At 46.6% G+C, this 20,545-nt stretch overlaps 1 protein-coding gene across 7 annotated transcripts in view; it reads left to right on the plus strand.

Moving 5' to 3' along the window:
* The window catches only part of SZT2 (SZT2 subunit of KICSTOR complex), an 804,663-nt gene that overhangs the window by 440,968 nt on the left and 343,150 nt on the right, over positions 1 to 20,545 (plus strand). For all 7 annotated transcript variants that reach the window (XM_078659317.1, XM_078659363.1, XM_078659315.1 and 4 more), the window contains 3 exons: positions 11,203 to 11,320; positions 17,908 to 18,019; positions 20,192 to 20,310. In XM_078659317.1, the coding sequence (XP_078515443.1) occupies positions 11,203 to 11,320; positions 17,908 to 18,019; positions 20,192 to 20,310 (349 nt within the window). The remainder of the gene's footprint in view (positions 1 to 11,202; positions 11,321 to 17,907; positions 18,020 to 20,191; positions 20,311 to 20,545) is intronic.

Below are 20,545 nucleotides of genomic sequence, written 5' to 3' on the forward strand. Positions count from 1 at the left end.
TGTTCACTTTCAGTTCAGGCAGCCAGGAGCCAGACATGTGCTAAATGTGCAGGCTCCTGGCTGCCTGAGATGAACTTTACTGGGCTGAGGAAGTCACAGCTCCTGTGGGCGTTATATCCTCAGCTTAGCAAAGGTCCCCGAGGCCCTCCCCTCAGTGACGAGGGGTTACGTCACTGATTGCTTCGCACCTTGGTGCTTCAGTTTTAATCCCTGAAGTGCCCAGGGTCGAGTGTCAATCAGTGACGCTTCATCACAGAGTAGGGAGGGGTCAGCAGTCTCATTTACCCTATCCCACTCTGTGATGATATTCGCACTGTTGCCTTCCCTCATTGGCTGACCTTAGGTCAGCTAATGTAGGAAGGCAGCAGTCCCGCGTCTCCTGGAACCTCCGAGGCAGAGCTGGATGCAGGTAAGTGTGTGTTTTGTTTTCTTTTAAATTAATGTTTGGTGTATGCGTGTATGTATGAATGTTTGGTAAAGAGTGTTGTGAATGGATGTGTTTGTGTGTGTGCGCGCGTGTGTGAATGCATGGCTGTCAGTGTTAAGTGTATGTGTGCGTAAATGTGTGTCCCATCCGCCCACCTCCCTCCAAAACTTACCGGCCCCCACTGCATTGTTGAATTACACCAGATTTGTTTTTAGCCGTGCTTTCTAAGGTACCTGAAAAGTGATGCTTTAAGCATTCTCACTAATGTTTTTCTCACTCTTTGCCTGACTGCACTAAGACGGTGCTGCTGTTAAGTGTCCATACGGCAAATGTCTCACTTTAATTCAGACCCAACTCTTTACCCAACATCAAATTGTAATCTGGGACTTAAAACTTTGTTGTTAACATTTTAACTGCACGCTCAAAACTCCCAACAGTGCAGTTGGGTAAAAAGCCAGGATTAGCTGATGGTGCCACAAATAACAATGGGATACCTTTCAGCAATGATTTTTGTTGGTATGTTAAAAGTCTTGTCTCATCTTTTCATCACTATCCTGTGTGCAAGGTGTCCGCACTCATAGGTACCTGCTACTGTTCTATGAGTGTTTAAAGTCTGGAAGTTGGCAGTTGACCTGCTGTCAATTCTGACTTGTTAGAAAAGGGGGCTGATTTATCAAAGGGTTTTACCCATTCGGTCTCTGTGGGTCAATACAATAGTATATATTTGCAAAGAATCTATTGAACCAGCCATTTCACCAATCAGTGACCTAATTAAACACTGACAGAAGATGCAAGTATGATTTTAATATCCCTATATTCTCTACAGTGTATAAAATAATTAGAACTGACTGAAAACAAGCTTCTAAAGCACACACCTTTAATTCAGGCTCTCAAAACTGGAGTAACCAAAAGAAGAAGAAACAATATTTAACCTCTTGGATGCTATGGGAATTCCCCTGCTGTGCTGGGATTTCGTGATCCTCATTGGTTTATGACGAGCTGGGCTCGTCATGAGCGTGCGAGGAGGCTACTGCATGACGAGCCCAGCTCGTCATGAGCGTGGAAGGGGTTAAGTAAGATGACTAAACAACAAAACTCAAGCAGAATATTAGACTAGCCTTTATTGCTGCTACCTTGTATAACAAGCACTGGCGTTGCCAGTAGGTCTCGTAGAATGCAGTGCATCCTTCTTGCTGTAGTAGGGCGATTGGGTGGCTGTTGGTAATTAGAGAGTGGCTGGAGGGAAGCCGGATGGGGGCAGGAGAGCTGAGATAGCGTGTTAGGGGAGGAGAAGCCGCAGAGCGCACGCTGGGCGAAGCCCTTTGATGTGCTGTGCGGCCCTGAATGCCAGCGTGTTAGGGGAGGAGAAGCCGCAGAGCGCACGCTGGGCGAGGCCCTTTGATGTGCTGTGCGGCCGTGAATGCGCGTGCTTGTTTGCTCACGTGATTCACGTGAACTTAAAGAAAACCGCACAAACGAAACCCTTGGTTTCACGATTGTTTTCAGCACTTGAATTCTCGCTCCCTCAATGCGCTTGCGCGCATTGATAGGTCACGAGACCTAAAAACGTTACATTGTGTTGTCGTCTTCAGAATGAGATACAAATGACTCCCTCAGTTTCTGTTCCTTGAATGGCATTTTAAGTCTGTAGTTGTGCAGGGGTTTATCAGTGTTAATATGTTTACACTTGCGAGTACTGTTTCCCTTTCAGTAGGGTTTTTATCAATTATTGTCGATGTAAACCTAAAACAGGATATCCTACCCATCTGTCATCTTACAACCTTCCCCCAATTGTCTTGGTCTATTCCCCCATTTGTCCTCATCCATTCTCCCCCCCATTTGCCCTCGTCTAGTCTCCCCTATTTGTTCTCATCCATCCTCTCCCATCTACCCTTGTTCGTCCTTCTCTCATCTATCCTCACCTAGCCTTGCCCGATCTGTCCACATCTCCCCTCCTACTTGTCTCTGTCCTTGTCCCACCTCTCTCCACCCATCCTTATCCAACCTTTCCCTGCCTATCTGTATCCAACCTCGTCTTGCCCTTTTTCTCACACCCCTCCATTTTTGTGTCCAACTTCTACCCGTCAAAGTACTTATTTAACCTCTCCCTGTCCATCCTTTTTAGCATTTTACTAATGGACTCTTAGTTCCACTCCACCTGCCCTATCCATAACCTTCTTTTTCCTGTACCAGTCTAGTCTGCTTCCTCTCCATCTTCATTTACCTCTCCCTGTCCAACGTTAGTCCCTCTACCCTTCTTTAACTTACCTCTCCCTGTCCATCAAAAATCCACTTTTTCTTTACCCTTTTCTCGTTCTTGGCAAGTGGCAGTAATTTGGTAGGATTATGCTAGACCCTCCTGTCTGGATGAGGTGCTGTAATGTTTGAGACTTTATTTCTGGAGCAGAAGTGACTTTCAAGTAGAGTTGTGTGCCATTAGCGTAGTGGTTAATTTTGACACTATTGTTAGTTACTAGAGAACCAAACATCTCCATGTGAAGGTTGAAGATGATGGGTGACATGATGGAACCCTAGGAGACTCTGCAGGTTATGGGAGAGCTTATTGGACCTGGTTGGTACCCTTGTGAATCAACTGGTGTTTCTTGAACAAGTTGAAGGAGAAGCAATCAAGACATTGGAAATGAATCCCATATGAGACCTCAGGGTGTGGACTACGACTGTGTTAGAGACAGCTGAGAGATTCAGGAGTATCTGGAAGCAGGGGTCATCTTTATCTGTAGACATGAGGCCAGTATCTATCATTACACGGGTAGCTCATGCTGCGACATGATCTGAAACTAGATTTGAAGTTGTGATCTTAGATTTGTGCTTAGACTTCTTTTAGAATTACCTTTTTGATGACAAATAAATGATTGCCTGGTACTTGGTAAAGTCATGAGAATCTAGTTTAGGTTTGTTCATCAATCGGAGGGCAAGGTATGTCTTGAGAGCTTTTGAGAAGATGTCTCTAGTGCGGGAGGGGTTGAAGAGGGCTAGTAGATAAGCGTTAGCTTCTCTAGAGCAGGCTTTGATGGAAGGACAAACATAAGGCATCATCATAGGGAGTAAGTTTCAGCAATCCAAGTATAGCAGCCAGTTCTGTGAGATGCAGGGGTCTGAAGGATGACCATTGCCGAATGCTTTGCAGAGGGGTGGTTGTAAGCAGGTGTGCTATTTTTAATGTGCTGTCAGATCTGCATTTTTTCATTGATGAAAAGGTTCATGATGTTGCATTTGTCTATTGAATATATATTGGAGGGTTAGGCAATATTTTGAAGCAGTGCTTGTCCCGATTTCATCTTTTGATCTCTGTCCCAATCCTACCTTTCCTCATACCTCAGAGGTGCGCATGTGAAGAAACTACTACTGGGTAAAAATGTAGGGGGAGTAGCAGGGAAGGGCATTTCCAGTGAATCCCATGTGAGACTCCATAGTGCATATTAAGGTGGGCTGGTTGATTTGTGTTGAAGGTAGATGAGAGGTCCAACAGTATCAAGATGCAGAGAACATATTCATCTGTGGTCTAGAAGGCGTTGCCTTCGAGGTAGCAGGATCCGTACTGCCATTCCTGCCGGAGATGGTTAGCATTTTTGTAATCTGAGTTTAACCTAGACTGCTTTTTCAATGACCTTGTCAATGAATGATAGGTGAGTGATGGGCTGGTAGTTGGTGCAGTCATCAGGGTTAATTGTAGGTTTCTCCAAGAGTGGGAGGATCTGGCCTATCAATTAATTTAATATTTTTTGTTACTGCAGTACCCCAGCGGTACCGATGCCCGAGCTTCAACCCATGAAACTGCAGTAACATGCAAGCTTCCCCCGGAATAGCTTGTGCTGCACCTCAGCATTAATGGGGTTAAGTTTCTGCAGAGGTTCTTAAGGAGTACTGTAGTACCTCACAGTAGGGCTGCACTGTCCCACAGGAGTACCACAGTACCTGGGGCACACACAAAAAATTGTCTTTGAATCTTGGAGGGAGGGGCTATCTCTCTGGGTTCCACACCCAGAAGAGACAGAGGGTCAGGAGGACCCTACCTCGCCCACTCATGCTACTTTTTTAAACAATCTCAGGACATGCGGACCAAGATCCTGAGTCTTGTAATGGTGCCCACATCATTTTCATCTGGATTGTAGCCAACAAATTAGATCTCTCTTTACTGTGGGATAGGTCCCGGTCCGGCGGAACTGAAATGTCTAATGGAAGAAAACCCGTCTGCAGCCAATCAGAAGGTCCTATTTTGTTTTTTTTATTGTTGGAGCTGCAGGACTCTCGTGGGGCCAGCCATCCAGATATACCTATTTTTTAACCCCTTCATGATCTCCCCAAACACCTCTTTAAATGCAAATTCATCTAAATAGACTGAACAAATTTACACCAGATAACAAATATGAGTAAAGTTCTAGATTTTTGCCAAATTAGGTGTAATTCCATGTAGCTGTTTTTCTGAATCGACTGCAGACGTTTCCCATGGAAATTAGCATGGGAAAACAATGTAATGTGCTTTCCCTGCCCCTTCCTCCCTGCCCTCTCCATGTATCGGGGTTGTTAGAGAATGTGTAGACCTAAGCAGTGGTGTGATGTTTTTACCGGTCAGGAATGGGTGATGTTTAGGGGTGGTGTAGGATTTTTAGGACTCAGGAATGGGTTGAGATAGAGATGATGATAGATTTTAGGGGTGAGGGAAGGGTAAAGGCCTAGGGTGTTCTGGGTTTCTTAAATTCAGGGAATAGGTGCAGCTTTAGAGGAGGTGAGGCATTTAAGGTTTAGGGTGGGTGGAAAGGCAGGGGTTTCTGAGGGGTTTTATGGTTCAGGGATGGGTGGAGTTAAGCGGTGAAAATAATTTGTTAAGGTTCTGGGATGGGTGGAGTTTAGGGATGATGAGTTTTATGAGTTTAGGAATGGACGGAGTTTAGGCTGGTGAGGGTTTTTTAGGAGTCAAGGAAAATTGGAGTTTATGGGTGGAAAGGGTTTTAAGGGTTTAAGTGTAGGTGGAATTTATGGGGGGGAGAGGTTTTAGGGGTAAGCAGTGGGTGATGTTTAGTTTGGTTATTGAGTTATTAAAAAATAAGCGAAGTACAACTAGCAGTCTGGGCTGGATATCACACACTGTGTTGGGCTGTGCTATGGACACTTGGTGGTTATGCGTCACCAAGCTTGGATGTGCACAGTACGTTTTTTCTGCTGTTGTAGAGGTATCCCTCCAGGACGTGCCCTCTGATGGCTCCAGGCTGTTTGTAGACAGAGCAGAATCACTCTTATAGTGATTCAAAGGTAGCCATGCAATGGCTTGCTCTTTGTGCTCACTAGCTCCATCTCAGCAGATCCACCGACAATGCTGAATGTTCAAAGGATGCATTGTATTTTACATGGCTGAAAACACAGATGAATTATACCTTGTTTAAAGAGCATGGTAAAGAGAAAATGCAGCCTCTAATAGGCTGAGCACACACGGTACCTATTGATACAGCATATCTAAGGTTTTCGAAGGCTGCCAGCAATTACATCATGCAGTGTAGGGTCAGTGAGGTAGCTCTTTATTCTGGCTTACCTGAGAAAAATCACCCATGACTGATGGCAATTTTAAGGTTTATTTTAGCTCACAACCTGCATTCACTCTGGGGTTTTTATTCCCTTGATGTATTTAAACATCCACCCCGTTTTTCTGAAATGATTCCTTGCTTTTTCCTGTTTATTTTCATGAGGTATACCTTCTCACCCAGTCTCTAGAGCACCGATATCGGCAATATATCTATTGTGTAGATGAAGGAAGTCCTGGAACGATGCACAAAATGGGTAGGTCATCTGCGTTTTGCATTCTCACTCCATCACAAAGTGTAAAAGATGCCAAAGAGGCAGTAAAGGGACAAGGAGTGATACTCTGGGCGAAGCAGGGACAGGGGTGCACTGAGAACACTCAGCAGCCCTCGCAATTTTATCGGTGCATCCCCCCATCAACTCCCCCACCACCCCACCCCGCGTTAAGCACTGCTGCATAACTAAACTGGTCCCCAGCACTGCTGCTTTTGTTACTGGGGGCCAATATTGCAGCACTGTTGCAAACCCCCCCACTGCCCCCCTCCCTCCCCTCCCTCCCACCACCACCTTTCCAGCTTCCCAGGGAAACGCCTGGGTCCTGCTACGCAAGTCCGGCCCTGAGCAGGGAGAATCAGGCCCTTCAACCTCATAGTTCACAAGCTTCAGAGAAGCAAGAGTGCCTTCACCCTCTTCTTCAGTCCCTGGTGTGATTCAAGCCCTCAGGCCACTCCAGGTGTTCTTGGTCCTAGTCGACAACGTTGCACTCCACATCAAGGCTCTCAATGGGGAAACATTGATGCATTCATTGTCCAGGGTGTCAGCAAACTCTCCCTAGGTTCCAGTGTTTCACCGCCTGTGAGCGGACCGCTGTTAGCGCTGCAACAAAGATAGTCCACACGCGAATTCAACTGGGAAGTGCTAGACCTGGAGGCACATTCTACATGCCTCTCCTTCTCACGAGTCACAACCCTCTACTAATGAGCTCCCACCCTTTCCAGCAGAAATGAATGTCTCTCAACAACTCAACTCAGAGGAAATGAGGGTTCATCTCCTTGCAAGACATTACCTGCTAAAACCACTAGTCCTCCTGTGGTTTTGACTCCTGTCTTGCCTCATACTACTTCAATACTCTAATCAATCTATTTTGCTACCAAGACACGACAAGGACATACCAAGGAACAGATCTCATTACCATCAACATTGTTCTGAAGAAGAACCAGGGAGGAGAAATGAGAACAAGAATTGCCATACTCGCCATTCAAAAGAGAGAGAATCGGCTACATCACAATGATCCAGGTCACCTATTGTCCCAAGTAGACTTTCCTAATCTTCTCCAGAGTTACCTCCTTATAGGATTTTACCACCAGATGAGGTCTCCTTCCATGAGGTAATCATCAGACCTACAAGGAATCTTAATACTGGGGCACCTGCCTCGTCTATGGAAATAATGTTTTGGATCCTGCTTCTAAAGCCACAGGCTACATCTGTAGGCTGGTAGCACGTCTACCTTCCTGACTCCGGCCTCCATCACACCTGTGGATAGATGGCTGATTCAGAAATGCAGAACACCAAATTTGTATGCATTAATCTTGAGGGATAATCCTCCTGATTCTCTAGTTGTGTCTGCAGCTAAAATGTTATAACACCTCTGCTTCTTGCTCTGTTGATCCTCCAGGAAACAAAAGGCAAGTGGATTGCTGCAATGGATAAGGAAGATTGCTCAACATCAGTTATTACCTGAGAGTTTCAAGTTCCCCTGCTTTACTGGACTACTGCAAGAGTGTTCACTCACTTAGCTTGACTGCCTAGCTCATGAGTACTGCCGTACAATGATGGATGACTGCATGAAAATTCGAGTTTACGGAAAGGTTGTCTCTCAGAGATTATATTTTAGCATCTCGTTGATTAAGGACTTTACCAGGGACTAAAGAAGGTGATCCCCTGGTATGTGGCCTTCTCAACTATGGAAACTAAGCATTGTCCTGTCCAAATTAATAGTTCTTCCGTTTGAGCTAATGCATGAGGCAGACCTGCAACATACTTTCTCAAAAGTGGTCTCTTTTGCTGCTACAATTTCATCCCAAAGGTTTGAGTGAACTTCAGGTTCTGTGTTCAAAGGAATCATGTCCGTTTTTCAACTTTAACAAAGTTTTACTAAGATTTTCATGTCAATCAGAGATTCTCGCTCCATACTTTCTTTTCAAAGCCTACATCTCAAGCAGAAAGGGGTGCCCATACCCTGGATGTGAAGAGGGCTCTAAAATAACAAACAAAGCAATTGGAAAAAACAATGAGCTGTTTGTAAATTATTTTAACGGTCCGTACTGGCATTGCTTCATCTAAACAGACTATGGAAAGTCTCCCACATAATTAAATGTTACATAAAGACATCCTGGGTAAGCCTAATGCATATTTTGCACATGAGAAATGGGTTCTAGATATTTCCCAAGTTTAAGCCTGGAGATCAGTGCACAAACATTCGCCAGTTGTTACTGTGTTGACAATGAATCGATAAATGATGCCCGGGGAGGTCAGGGTTTCTTGTGAAATGTAATATTTTTGTCTCTTCACCTTCGGAGCCCTCTTCGACATGGGGGTAATGTAGTTTGTTGTTCTACTCTACATTTTATGGATATCATAGAGAATCCCACAGCAGAACAAAAAATCGTATTTACCTGTATTCCTAGCTCTTGTCATAAGTATTCTCTCTGAGTCCATAAACAACCCACCTGCCTTCCCGTCTTTTCCAAATGGCTTGGCATATTACTAAGCTGGTCCTCTAGTGTTTTATTGACAGGTGAGAGACTTTGCTTTTATTTTGTTTCTCCCTAGAATTTGTCTCTCACCCAGTTTGAGCCCTTTATGGTCTCTTGGTTGCTGCCTCTGGGTTGGTGATCAAAGGTAAATGCAGTATCACCATTTCTCAGTGATGGCACTTGTTATCTTGGTTAAGACTCTGAATGGTCTGCAATATAAGACATTTATTTCCTGCACCCAAAACTTTCCCCGAGCTATTATAACGTTTGTCAGTCTTTTTTGGGTAAAGCTTTAAAGGATTGAGATAGGTGAATAGTCTTTGCCTGAATAGAGGCTCTGCCCTCTGAAGAGAAATTGATCACACATGCACTGCATCTTTCTGCATTAAAAAAAAATGCAAACATTGATTGCTCTCTGACCACCTCAGTGGAAATTGGGCTGACCCAGTTTGAAAATAAATTCCTCTCTCTTTGAAGATGGAAAGGTGCAAATGCCACACACGCCTCCAAATTGTACTTCATCGTTTAAAGCCCATCATCTGTAACGTTCTTGTTCACAACAGCTTTCTGATCAGCTGTTGATACATCTGTCAGTGTATCGGGAAGGGATCTCCATGCTCACCACACTCTTTTTGTTGAAATCACAACTATTACTGTAGCACCTTCCCCATTGGTGACAGAAAGAAAATCACTGTCAACATCTGGAACACCCTTGTCGAAAAAAACGTAGTCATTGAGGTAAACTTGATAATGATGAGTTCTTCAAAACACATTACATTGACAGTAACTTCAGTGTCTGCATCCTCAGCCTTACTCGCTGCCCCAGCAACAATTTGTGATGATACAGATTACCCCAAGTAAGATTTGCAGAGCAATGGTAAGAATGTACAGAAAGACAAAACTGAAAGATCAGCATTCTGTCTGTGAGGCTCTCAAATCTTTGGCAGCTAGAAATCCATTTCTTCACAGGCACTGAACATAAGGACTATCACAAAGAAGAAGACCGCATCTTCTTCCCAATCTCCTTCAAACACCATTGCTATCGATTCCTCATGTTTGCGTATCCTCATCCTCCTTTGGTCCAAGTACTGTTTGGACTTCTTCGCATCCCTGCAAGGGATGATGGATGGATTCTGTGTAAGGTTCCCACAACCAGTATGTCAACCTTTCCCCTCTCAATTGCATCTCCACCTTGCAGCAGCTCTGCCATCAACCATCTTCTCATTACGTATATAATCAGGGCCAGTCTCTGCAGTGTCCTAGAGCTCCGTTGCCACTTTTGGACATCCATACTGATCAGAACGGTGCTCATGGAGACGCATCAGATAGTGCAGCTGGAGATCATGTACCTTTAATGGAACTTTAATTATGATGGATGTGAGAGCAATCAGTGGAAAGACTGTTACAGAAGATTTCCCACCTGAGGCGTTGCCCATTGATACCCTGCCTAGCCACTCTTCCATCCTCCATCGTTCAGCAAAGTCTCACAATTACACCTCTCTGTGGAACAGTGCCTTCCATGGTTGAACTGCCAATGGCCACCAAATATAAGGAGGTTGTCCTTCACATTGGTACGGTAAACGCCTCTACAGTTATTGATAGAATGGAAAAGCAATATTTAATTCCTTGTTTTGTCATGAAGCAAGGCCTCACTCACTAATTATTGCTGCTGTTCAAAGAAGTGCAGGAAATACAACCTCACATACATGGTGTTTATTAAAAAAAGTTGCCTACAACAGTTGCTGTAGCCATTAAAGTCTCTTACATGCTGCCTATAGGTGATTGATATCATTACTTTGGGATTAAAATGGGTCCCAGTAACTTTCAAGTGAGTGGTACTATACCACTATTGTTGACTCACATCATGTCCTTTAGACATGAGGTTCAAATTTATATTTTGGTCATGCCATTCTATGGTGATTTGCTGTTTGTCGAGCATCTGGAAGAAGTTTTCAAACAATCAAAATTGCCATATAATTTGCCGCAACTTTAGTCTCCCACATGCCTTTATGGGGTGTAGGGAGGAGAGCACCATTGATGGGTTGGGAATTATATCCCTTTTACCAATCGTTCTGCAGCACATGTCAACATGGCTACAGCTGCTACCACTCCAAACAGAGAAACCAGTCTGCTGGAGCCACCACTAGGCGCTTAGGATCGAGGCTGACTCTGAAATCAAGGGTCTTCGAAAAGAACCCGACTCCCGTGGTATTACTTCACCCTCTTCTGCTGCTGTTGCTGTGGACAGAAGGCTAGTAGGTATTATTCAATTCAGTAATTTAATCTATAAAATTGTACTTCAGTGGACTGAGATCTCTTCTGGTATCTGCTCAGCTCTATCCCTTTCAGGCATTCCAGCAAAGGGCAGTCAGTTTACAAGTGAGGGATTATGCAGCACTGTGAATCCTTGGAATTTTAGTTAATTGGATACATAAGGTGATTTCTAGTGTATAATTTTTCCCTTCTCTTTCTTCCCTTATTCAGACTCTCTGAGACCACCTGCACTGGGAAGCTGTGGGATGGGGATGCTACGCCGGCGCTTCTCTCGCGCTCGCTGGCGCTTACCCGTAGCCAGGAGCCCATTGCCACTGAGGATCACACGGTAGGATTTTTTCTGGATTCAGTCCCAGACTATCATGTTAAATTCATCTGTCAGCAGCAGTGTTTGATACCTGTTGGTCCAGTCTACCCGTCTGTACCTTCGCTATTTTAGATTTGTGGAGGAAGTGAATGTAGCAGGAAAAGAAAAAACTTAGTGTTCGAGGCATGTGGGCTGCTGAATTCATATCTATAGCATAGATCGCCGCCTAGTGTTGGGTCCGGATGATTGCACATTGTTTTCCTGGAAGAGTCTTCGAAGTATCACGAGATAGGTGGCTCCTCCCCTGGACTACAGTGCGCATGGGCATCGACTCCATCCTCAGATTGTTTTTTTCCGCCATTGGGTTCGGATGTATTTTCGTTATCTCCAGTTCGGAATCGACTAAAACTTTTCGAGGCCAAAAGGCCTTTTTTTCTATACGTCGGTATTGTTTGCGTTCGGTGCCCCGGTTCTATTCCGACTCAGTTCCCGAGTTGGATTTCCAGGGAGTCGAGTTACTCTTCGGTGATCAAGGCCTAGTCGACGCAGCAAGACCCTCGACGACGCGACATGGAACGGAGCCCGTTCAAGAAGTGTCCAGTGTGCGGATCGAAGTACCCACACATCGACGTCCACCCGGTGTGCAACAAGTGCCTGTCGCCGGACCACAACAAAGCCAGCTGTATGGCTTGTTCAAAGTTTCGTTCATCGAAGACTCTTCGGCTTCGGCGCGTGGCGCGCATGGCGGCCCCGCAGTCGGCCCCGGCACCGGTGGACATCTTCGTCGACGACGAAGCAGACGAACAAGAGGTTTGAATCCAGATTTCACATCCGACGGTGGACATCGAATGCGAATACGACGCGGATGTCGGAGGCCTCGATGTAGTAGAAGTCGTCGACGAGGTAGGAGACGACAGCGAGGCCTATGGGGCCATGGAAGATAGCTCAGAGGAAGAGCTATGCCCCGTTAGAACATTTGCAAAGGCTCAGATCGAGGGACCGCCACTCGGCCTTACCCAAGACCTTATACCAGCATCAACGGCCCCGCCTTCTGGCCCGGCTACGGACACTTCGGCGGAGCCGCCATTATCGAAAGCGAAAGCGAAACCGAAACCATCAGTGTCGACGAAAACAAAAATGGCCGAGGCGCCATCGAAACCGAAGACGTCTGCTCCACCTTCGACGCAGTCATCTTCAGAGGTGTCGAAGCGGTCGACGCCGAAAAAAGCTGTCGACCCGGTCAAGGTGCCGAAAGTGGTCAAGGTCGTCGAGCCGAAGTCAAAGAAGGCCACCGACTCGGAGTCGGATAAGACCGTCGAGCCAAAGTCCAAGAAGGCCGTCGAGCCGACATCAGGCAAGGGCGTCGAGCCGAAGACCGGAACCCCGACGCCAGTAGTCAAGGCCGCCGATCCGAAACCGTCGCCGTCTGCGGCCAAAGACAAGGATAGTGGCGCACCAAAGGAGGATACTCCTACGCCTCGCTCAGGGAAGCCGAAGTCATCGACGCTCGGATCTTCCCCTGGAGGTGGACAGAGGTCGACTGTCGGATCGACGAAACCGCCCGCTTCCTTTACGAAGCAGGTCTCTGACTCCCTCAAGCGAATTAGGGACAAGGCTTCAGCATCGGAACCGAAAGCGCCTTCCAACCCGAAGCATGCTGTACCGACGCCAAAGACTTCGGCGCCGCTACTCTTCACGCTGCCGCCGAAGGTGGCGCCGAAGGCCTTCGCACCTCGGTCGGTGCATAAGGACTCTGTGGTATCGAAGCCGACTCAACCGGATGGGAGTTTGCTGCATCAACCACCCTTAATGGAGGAGCAATCGGAGCATTTCATCGATGCCGACTCCGGAAAGCTCATGCTTTACAAGAGGAAAATCACGGCGTCGCAGCCTTCGGAGTCATATACTATTCCAATGAAGCGCAAAAGGCCGGATCCAGAAGCACAGGTCTTGGTCGAACCAATACTTCCTGCAAGAATTGCGACACCCTCACCCACTTATTCTGATGGGGAGGATGCAGGGGATCAGGACGAGGAATACAATTTTCCAGCCAACACAGAGCCTGATGAACACCAGGACTCCTGGATGGGGGCAGGTGACCAAGGGGATCAGCACACCGTCCAAGACCCTCAGGTGTACAATGTTAAAACCTCTCCCACCGAGGATTCTGCGACATTTAATGCCTTAATTGAACGGGCGGCCAAAAACCACGCCGTTGAACTACATGCTGACCCTGTGGAAGTGGACTTCCTCTTTGACACTTTCTCAACTGCTGAAAAGACTGTCAAGACTCTTCCTATGCTAAAGGGGGTCCTTAAGCATGCTGCGGACATTTTTAAGGAACACACACGGTCAAGGGTAGTCAACCCTAGAATCGAGAAAAAGTACAGAGCGGCACCTGGCGATCCTACCTACATCAAGGGCCAGTTGCCATTGGACTCTTTGGTAGTTTCTAATGCCCGCAAAAGGGCGAATTCGCAGACTACCGGTGAAGCTCCTCCCCCAGACAGAGTCTAAAGTGCTTGAGGCATCGGGAAGAGAGTAGCAGCTCAGGCGGCCAATATCTGGCGTATCTCTAACACGCAGGCACTCTTGGCTGGATACGACAGGGCACACTACGACACACTCGAGACCCTGTTGCAGCATCTACCAGACCAATATAAAGAGGCAGGGGAGATGCTTATCCAAGAAGGGAAGCTCATCTCCAACGCTTCCATTAAGTGCGCACTAGACGTTGCGGACACTGCGGCCAGAGCAATTAATACCAGTGTAATGCTCAGACGGCAAGCATGGCTCAGAATCTCAGGGTTTAAACCAGAAATCCAAACGACCATCCTTAACCAGCCAGTAAACCCTGACAGGTTATTTGGTCCAGAGGTGGACAGCACCCTGGAAAAGATAAAGAAAGATACTGAGACTGCCAAGTCCATGGGAGCTCTCCAGTCCCAACAGCTTTGTGGGAACACTTTTCGTCGCTCAGGCAATCGAGGTGTTAACAGAAGCCAGATGTCACAGCAGTCCCAGTTCACTAAAGGTGGGGCGCAATCCTCGTACACAAAGCAGAGTAGAGGAGGATACCGGGGCAACAGCTCCAAGGGCAGAGGCAGAGGCAACAACAACAACTCCCGTTCCTCTGCCACCAACAAACAGTGACTCCCTGTCACTGCCACCCGACCATCAAACACCTGTCGGGGGGAGACTCCAGCAGTTCCTGCCAGTCTGGAGATCCATCACCACAGACAGGTGGGTCAGGAAACTTATCCAGTTCGATTATTGTTTGGAGCTCACATCCACTCCACCCAACATACCACCAAAACACCGTCCTATGTCAGCAGAGCATTTGCACTTATTGCAGCAGGAGGTTCTTGTCATGCTGCAAAAAGGCGCAATAGAGCTCGTGCCAGTGGAGGAAGAAGGCACAATGGTGTACTCCCTGTACTTCTTGATCCCAAAGAAGGAAGGGTCCCTCAGACCTATTCTGGACCTCAGGCCCCTAAACCAGTACATTCTCTCAGAACACTTCCACATGCTAACACTGCAGCAGGTTCTTCCGTTGCTCAATCAGGGAGACTTCCTCGCAACCTTGGATCTCAAGGATGCTTACTTTCACATCCCACTCCATCCATCCCACAGGAAATACCTCCGGTTCACCATTCACAACAGGCATTACCAATTCAAGGTCCTTCCTTTCGGAGTGACCACAGCCCCCAGAGTGTTCACGAAATGTCTGGCGACGGTGGCTGCGCACCTCAGGAGACAGAACGTCCATGTCTACCCTTATCTGGACGTTCTGGCTAGTTCAGGCAAAGTCAGCCCAGCAGTGCGCCGCAGACATGTCCCACACCATTCATCTCCTTCACGGTTTGGGCTTCTCACTGAACTATCCGAAGTCGCACCTTCAACCAGCACATGTGCGGCAGTATCTGGGCGCAACGATAAATACCCTGGCAGCCACGGCTCAGCCAAATTCAGTGAGGATCGGCAACATCCAGTCGCTAATCCAAAAGTTCAGACCGCAACACTCACTTCCAGCGAGAGTGTTCATGCAGTTGATAGGCATGATGGCCTCCTGCATCTTCATAGTCCCGCATGCGAGGTTGCATATGCGTCCGCTCCAAGAATGCTTGGCACGTCAGTGGACTCAGGCTCACGGACAGTTGAAAGACCTAGTGTTGGTGACCGGTCGGGCGTACAACTCTCTGCATTGGTGGAATCCACACAACCTTTGCAAGGGCCGACCGTTCCAGGAGCCTGTGCCGCAGATTATCCTGACGACGGACGCATCTCTCCAGGGATGGGGAGCTCATGTACTCCACTACACGGTGCAGGGACTATGGACAATGCAGCAACAGAAGATGCACATCAACTACCTAGAATTGATGGCGATCTTCATGGCGATGAAGGCATTCAAGGTACATCTGTGCAACAAGGTCGTGTTGATCCGGACGGACAACATGACAGCCATGTACTACATTCAGAAGCAGGGAGGAACACACTCTCCACAGCTGTCTCACCTGGCTCAGAGCATGTGGAAGTGGGCCATTCAGAGGAACATCTTCCTCATGGCGGAACACCTCCCGGGCAAGGACAATCAGATGGCGGAGTTACATCCATCAGTACTCCGCCCGTACTTCCAGAAATGGGGTCATCCAGAGATAGACCTATTTGCCACAAGGGAAAACGCAAAATGCCAAAGCTTTGCCGCCAGGTTCCCTCACCCACAGTCGCAGGGCAATGCGATATGGATGAACTGGTCAGGCAGATTTGCGTACGCTTTCCCCCCAGCACCTCTCATACCGCTGGTGGCAAGAAAGCTAAAGCAACACTCGATGACACTCATCCTGGTTGCTCCAACGTGGGCACGCCAACCATGGTACACCACGTTTCTAGAACTCTCCGTGGTACCGCATCAAAGGCTGCGCCTCACACCGAGGCTCTTGACGCAGAACCATGGCGACATTCAGCACCCAGATCCGCAACAGCTCAACCTGGCGATCTGGCTCCTGAGATCTAGAATTTGGCTACCTTGCCTTGTCTCCTGAATGCATGGACATCATCCGGGAGGCGAGGAGGCCCACTACCAGAGCTTGCTATGCAGCAAAATGGTAGCGGTTTGTCATTTACTGTACAGAACACAATATCAACCCGCTAGATGCATCCATTCCTAACATCATCTGCTATTTGTTACATCTTTACAAATGCAATCTAGCTTTACACTTATCCGCCATAGCAGCTTATCTCCAAAACAGGCAGCATCTCTCTGTTTTCAGGGTGCCTGCCATTAAAGCCTTCCTAGAAGGGCTGAAGCGGGTCATCCCTCCCAGGACCCCGCCAGCTCCTGTGTGGAACCTCAATGTGGTCCTCACCAGGTTGATGGGCCCACCTTTTGAGCCTCTACATTCATGTGAGATTCAGTTCTTGACATGGAAAGTGGCTTTTCTCATTGCCATTACATCTTTACGACGTGTTAGTGAGCTACAGGCGCTCACTGTACAAGAGCCATTTATTCAAATTCATTCCAACAGGGTGGTGCTGCGCACTAACCCTAAATTCCTTCCTTAGGTGGTTTCGCAGTTTCATGTTAATCAAACCATCGAACTGCCCGCATTCTTTCAGGACCCTGAGACAGTAGCAGAAAGAATGCTCCACACTCTTGATGTCAAAAGAGCGCTAATGTACTACATTGATAGAACAAAGGATTTTAGAAAAACACAACAGCTCTTTGTTGCCTTCTCAGCTCAGCACAAAGGCAACCCCATTTCCAAAGCAGGTATAGCCAGGTGGATCGTTAAGTGTATTCAGATTTGCTATCACAAGGCTAAGCGCACTTTAACGGTCCCCCCCAGAGCCCACTCCACCCGCAAGTTGGGGGCCTCCATGGCTTTCCTTGGTAATATCCCTTTGGAAGATATTTGTAGAGCAGCCACATGGTCTACACCACATACCTTTACTAAACATTACTGTGTAGATGTGCACTCCAAGCAGCAGGCAGCTGTAGGGCAGGCTGTTCTTAAGACACTATTTCAGACTTCTGCAGCTGGCACAGGCGGCCGCCGTTAATGGAGGGACTGCTATGTATTCTATGCTATAGATATGAATTCAGCAGCCCACATGCCTCGAACTGAATATGCTACTTACCAGTATGCATCTGTTCTTGGCATGTAGGGCTGCTGACATTCATATCGCCCGCCCTCCTCCCCGGCTGCAGACTTTTCTTGCATTTACTCTTAGGCATGGCCTTCGCTTACACTAAAAAAGGCCTTTTGGCCTCAAAGTTTTAGTCGATTCCGAACTGGAGATAACGAAAATATATCCGAACCCAATGGCGGAAAAAAACAATCTGAGGATGGAGTCGATGCCCATGCGCACTGTAGTCCAGGGAAGGAGCCACCTATCTCGTGATACTTCGAAGACTCTTCCAGGACAACAATGTGCAATCATCCGGACCCAACACTAGGCGGCGATCTATGCTATAGATATGAATGTCAACAGCCCTACATGCCAAGAACAGATGCATACTGGTAAGTAGCATATTCATTCTCATTTTCTGTCCGAGATGTTTCTCTCCAATTTTGTAATATACCTTGATCATTCCTGTGTTTGCACAGGGTTCAAGATCCTCTCTAGATACTATCTCCAGCCGCAGCTCTGAAATTTCCCGTCCAGTGGGACAAGTGGACAAACACATACTTCTGATGGTGCATGGTGTGGGGCAAGCAGGTAAGCGAAAACATTTTGCTTTGAGTGGTTAGGTATTATTTTGTGTGGTGGAACATGGAGAAATATTTAGTGTATGAAATATGGCATTCCAAGGGCTTTGATGATTCTGGGAAAGGGAACATATTTGATGTGAGATAGAGATCACACTACATTAATATTCTGTGGCTCTAAGAGAGGGGACCATGTTCTTGGTCAGATGAGTACACATTCCCTGTGACCTCATCCTGAACTCGATCGTCTGACCACAGAGAAATTTCAACACCTGTAACTTTGATTTACTATACGGAGCTAGGATGCACACAGCAGTACGAGAGATTCACAGAACCTCTAAATAGTGCGTATGACCAACCACGTTTTTACATACAATGGTCATTGGTGGAGTTTTCAGGACCCATGGACATCCTACTGGATCCACACAGCATTGAAATTCATAAGAGCCCTGAAAAGCCATTAGACCTGCACAGCATTTGTCGGCTGTCCGGAACTGCAACATCTTTTGTGCAGTCAATAGATTGGAATTTGCTTGCCATTTATATAGAATCATCTTTGAATTGTCTGGAAGAGAATAAGTATATCAAAGTGAAGGCGGGGGTTGTTAACATTTGCAATCATTTATTTATTTAAGTGTCTTCTATAGCGCTGGCCAGACCCGAAGGTATCATGATGCTTAAGGACACGCATTGTTTTTAGTCAACAGCATTGTCATGTGTCGAATCTGGTTAAGGCTTGGAGGGGATCATAGAGTCAGATCAAAAGATAGGCGATGTAGATGTCCTCTTGTTAAGGTGGCTAGTTTATCAGCTGGACGAGATTCCTGTAGCAGAGGTACTCTGTCTCGCTGGGTGGTCGCGATCCAGTTGGTTGAGTTTGGTTGAGAAAGAGATCTTTGAGCATCATCATCAAACCTTCCCTATGAACAAGGATGCCTTTAGGGGATTAGAACAATAGAGTACACTATGCCAATACCAGCTGGATATCATTTTGATCTTTTCAGGTTGAATTCAATCTAACATAAAAACAGAACTACAGGTAGCTCATTTATCAAAAAACTAAAGCACAAACACATAGCACGCAGAATGGTAGAAATGGAGGCTGTCATCTAAGCACTGGAATAGTCTAAACTGCAAAGTGCAAACATCCCTAATATGTATTTGAGTGAAGGGGCACGCTTAAACTAGCTTCTAGGAGATAGAAGGTTCTAACTTGTTTACACAGAATGAATCCTGAATGAGGTATGATACCTCTATCTGTGTAGAAATTTTCAGCTGACTGTTTCCTTAATTGCTACACAATTCTGCACCCATAGGATGTCCTCTGCACATACTTGTGAGTCTTGGACAGATGGACAGTGAACATATTCTGTGCATTCCAAAGTAACTTGTCTGGACGTTGACTGATCATGATTAAGAACTATATGCTTTCAAGAACTAGGTCATAGCTCTGATGCCAAGATTTGGTCATAGTGTTTCAGATTCTGAGCCACACTCTTCTATTACACCAGCCTTTCATGACACCTCTGTGACTAACTATTTGGGCAGCAATCTATTAAAAATAAAACTGTAAAATGGTAGCTGGGTAGTTGGAATCAATAAACATATAAAAGTTTTTAGATGTATTTTACAAGCCACCAGGCAACCAATCATACCCCCCCCCTACCCTCCTATATGGCCCATACCTACATAAGCAGTCATAAATTATTCTTTATTATCAAGTTGGATAACCATATTGTCCATCCGGCAGAATGAGGGAAGTGGATCATGTCAGACACTGTGCCTTGCATGCCAGGGGTTTTTGTGCACCTACTCATCAGTGTGGTGTTACCCAACTGAAAATGCATGGGCAATGAATGGACTCGTCCATCTGGATTAAAGCTGGTACCCTTGTTTCTCTGTATGACTCGCTCCCTCCTTCACCTGTTCCCCCCCCCCCCCAAAGTTCAGGGGTCTACTCTGGCAACTGTGGACAGGTTCCTGGTCAGTGCTAGGGTTCTGAGCCACGGTATAGCTCTGTGGGCTTTCTCTCAGTATCAGTTGACCTGATCTGGTTGCTTCTTTCTTTGCTTATCAGGGTATCTGACAAAGTGTTGCTACTCTGTCGATTGCAGTTACTTAGCTCACTTTCGATCAAGAGATGGTATTTTACTTCTGATGCTTTTGATTGCACTTTCTTCAGGTCCTGAGATAACAGATGAACTTGTCAAAGTCCTGAGAAGACGTCTCGATGAGGCCACTTTGGATATCATTACAGTAATGCTTGTTCGTAACTGCAAACTGACTCCAGCAGATGTGGAGGTAAGAGCATGCTAACTTAGCAGTCATAGGTGTGACATATAACTCCATGCAGGTGTGAAGGTGTGATACAAAAATCCTATATTTGTATACATCATAGTGTCTGATGCGACTGACCTTGCTTCTGCTTTCCTCATCCTATTTTTGTCTGGCCCTGCCAACTCCGAATTGCTGCACCAAAACCAGTGTGTTTCTGCAGAATTTACTTCTGCCACCCCAGTCCCCTTGGTGTCATGTT

The sequence above is a fragment of the Lissotriton helveticus genome, chromosome 1_1, assembly GCF_964261635.1.
Source record: "Lissotriton helveticus chromosome 1_1, aLisHel1.1, whole genome shotgun sequence".
Lineage (NCBI taxonomy): Eukaryota > Metazoa > Chordata > Amphibia > Caudata > Salamandridae > Lissotriton > Lissotriton helveticus.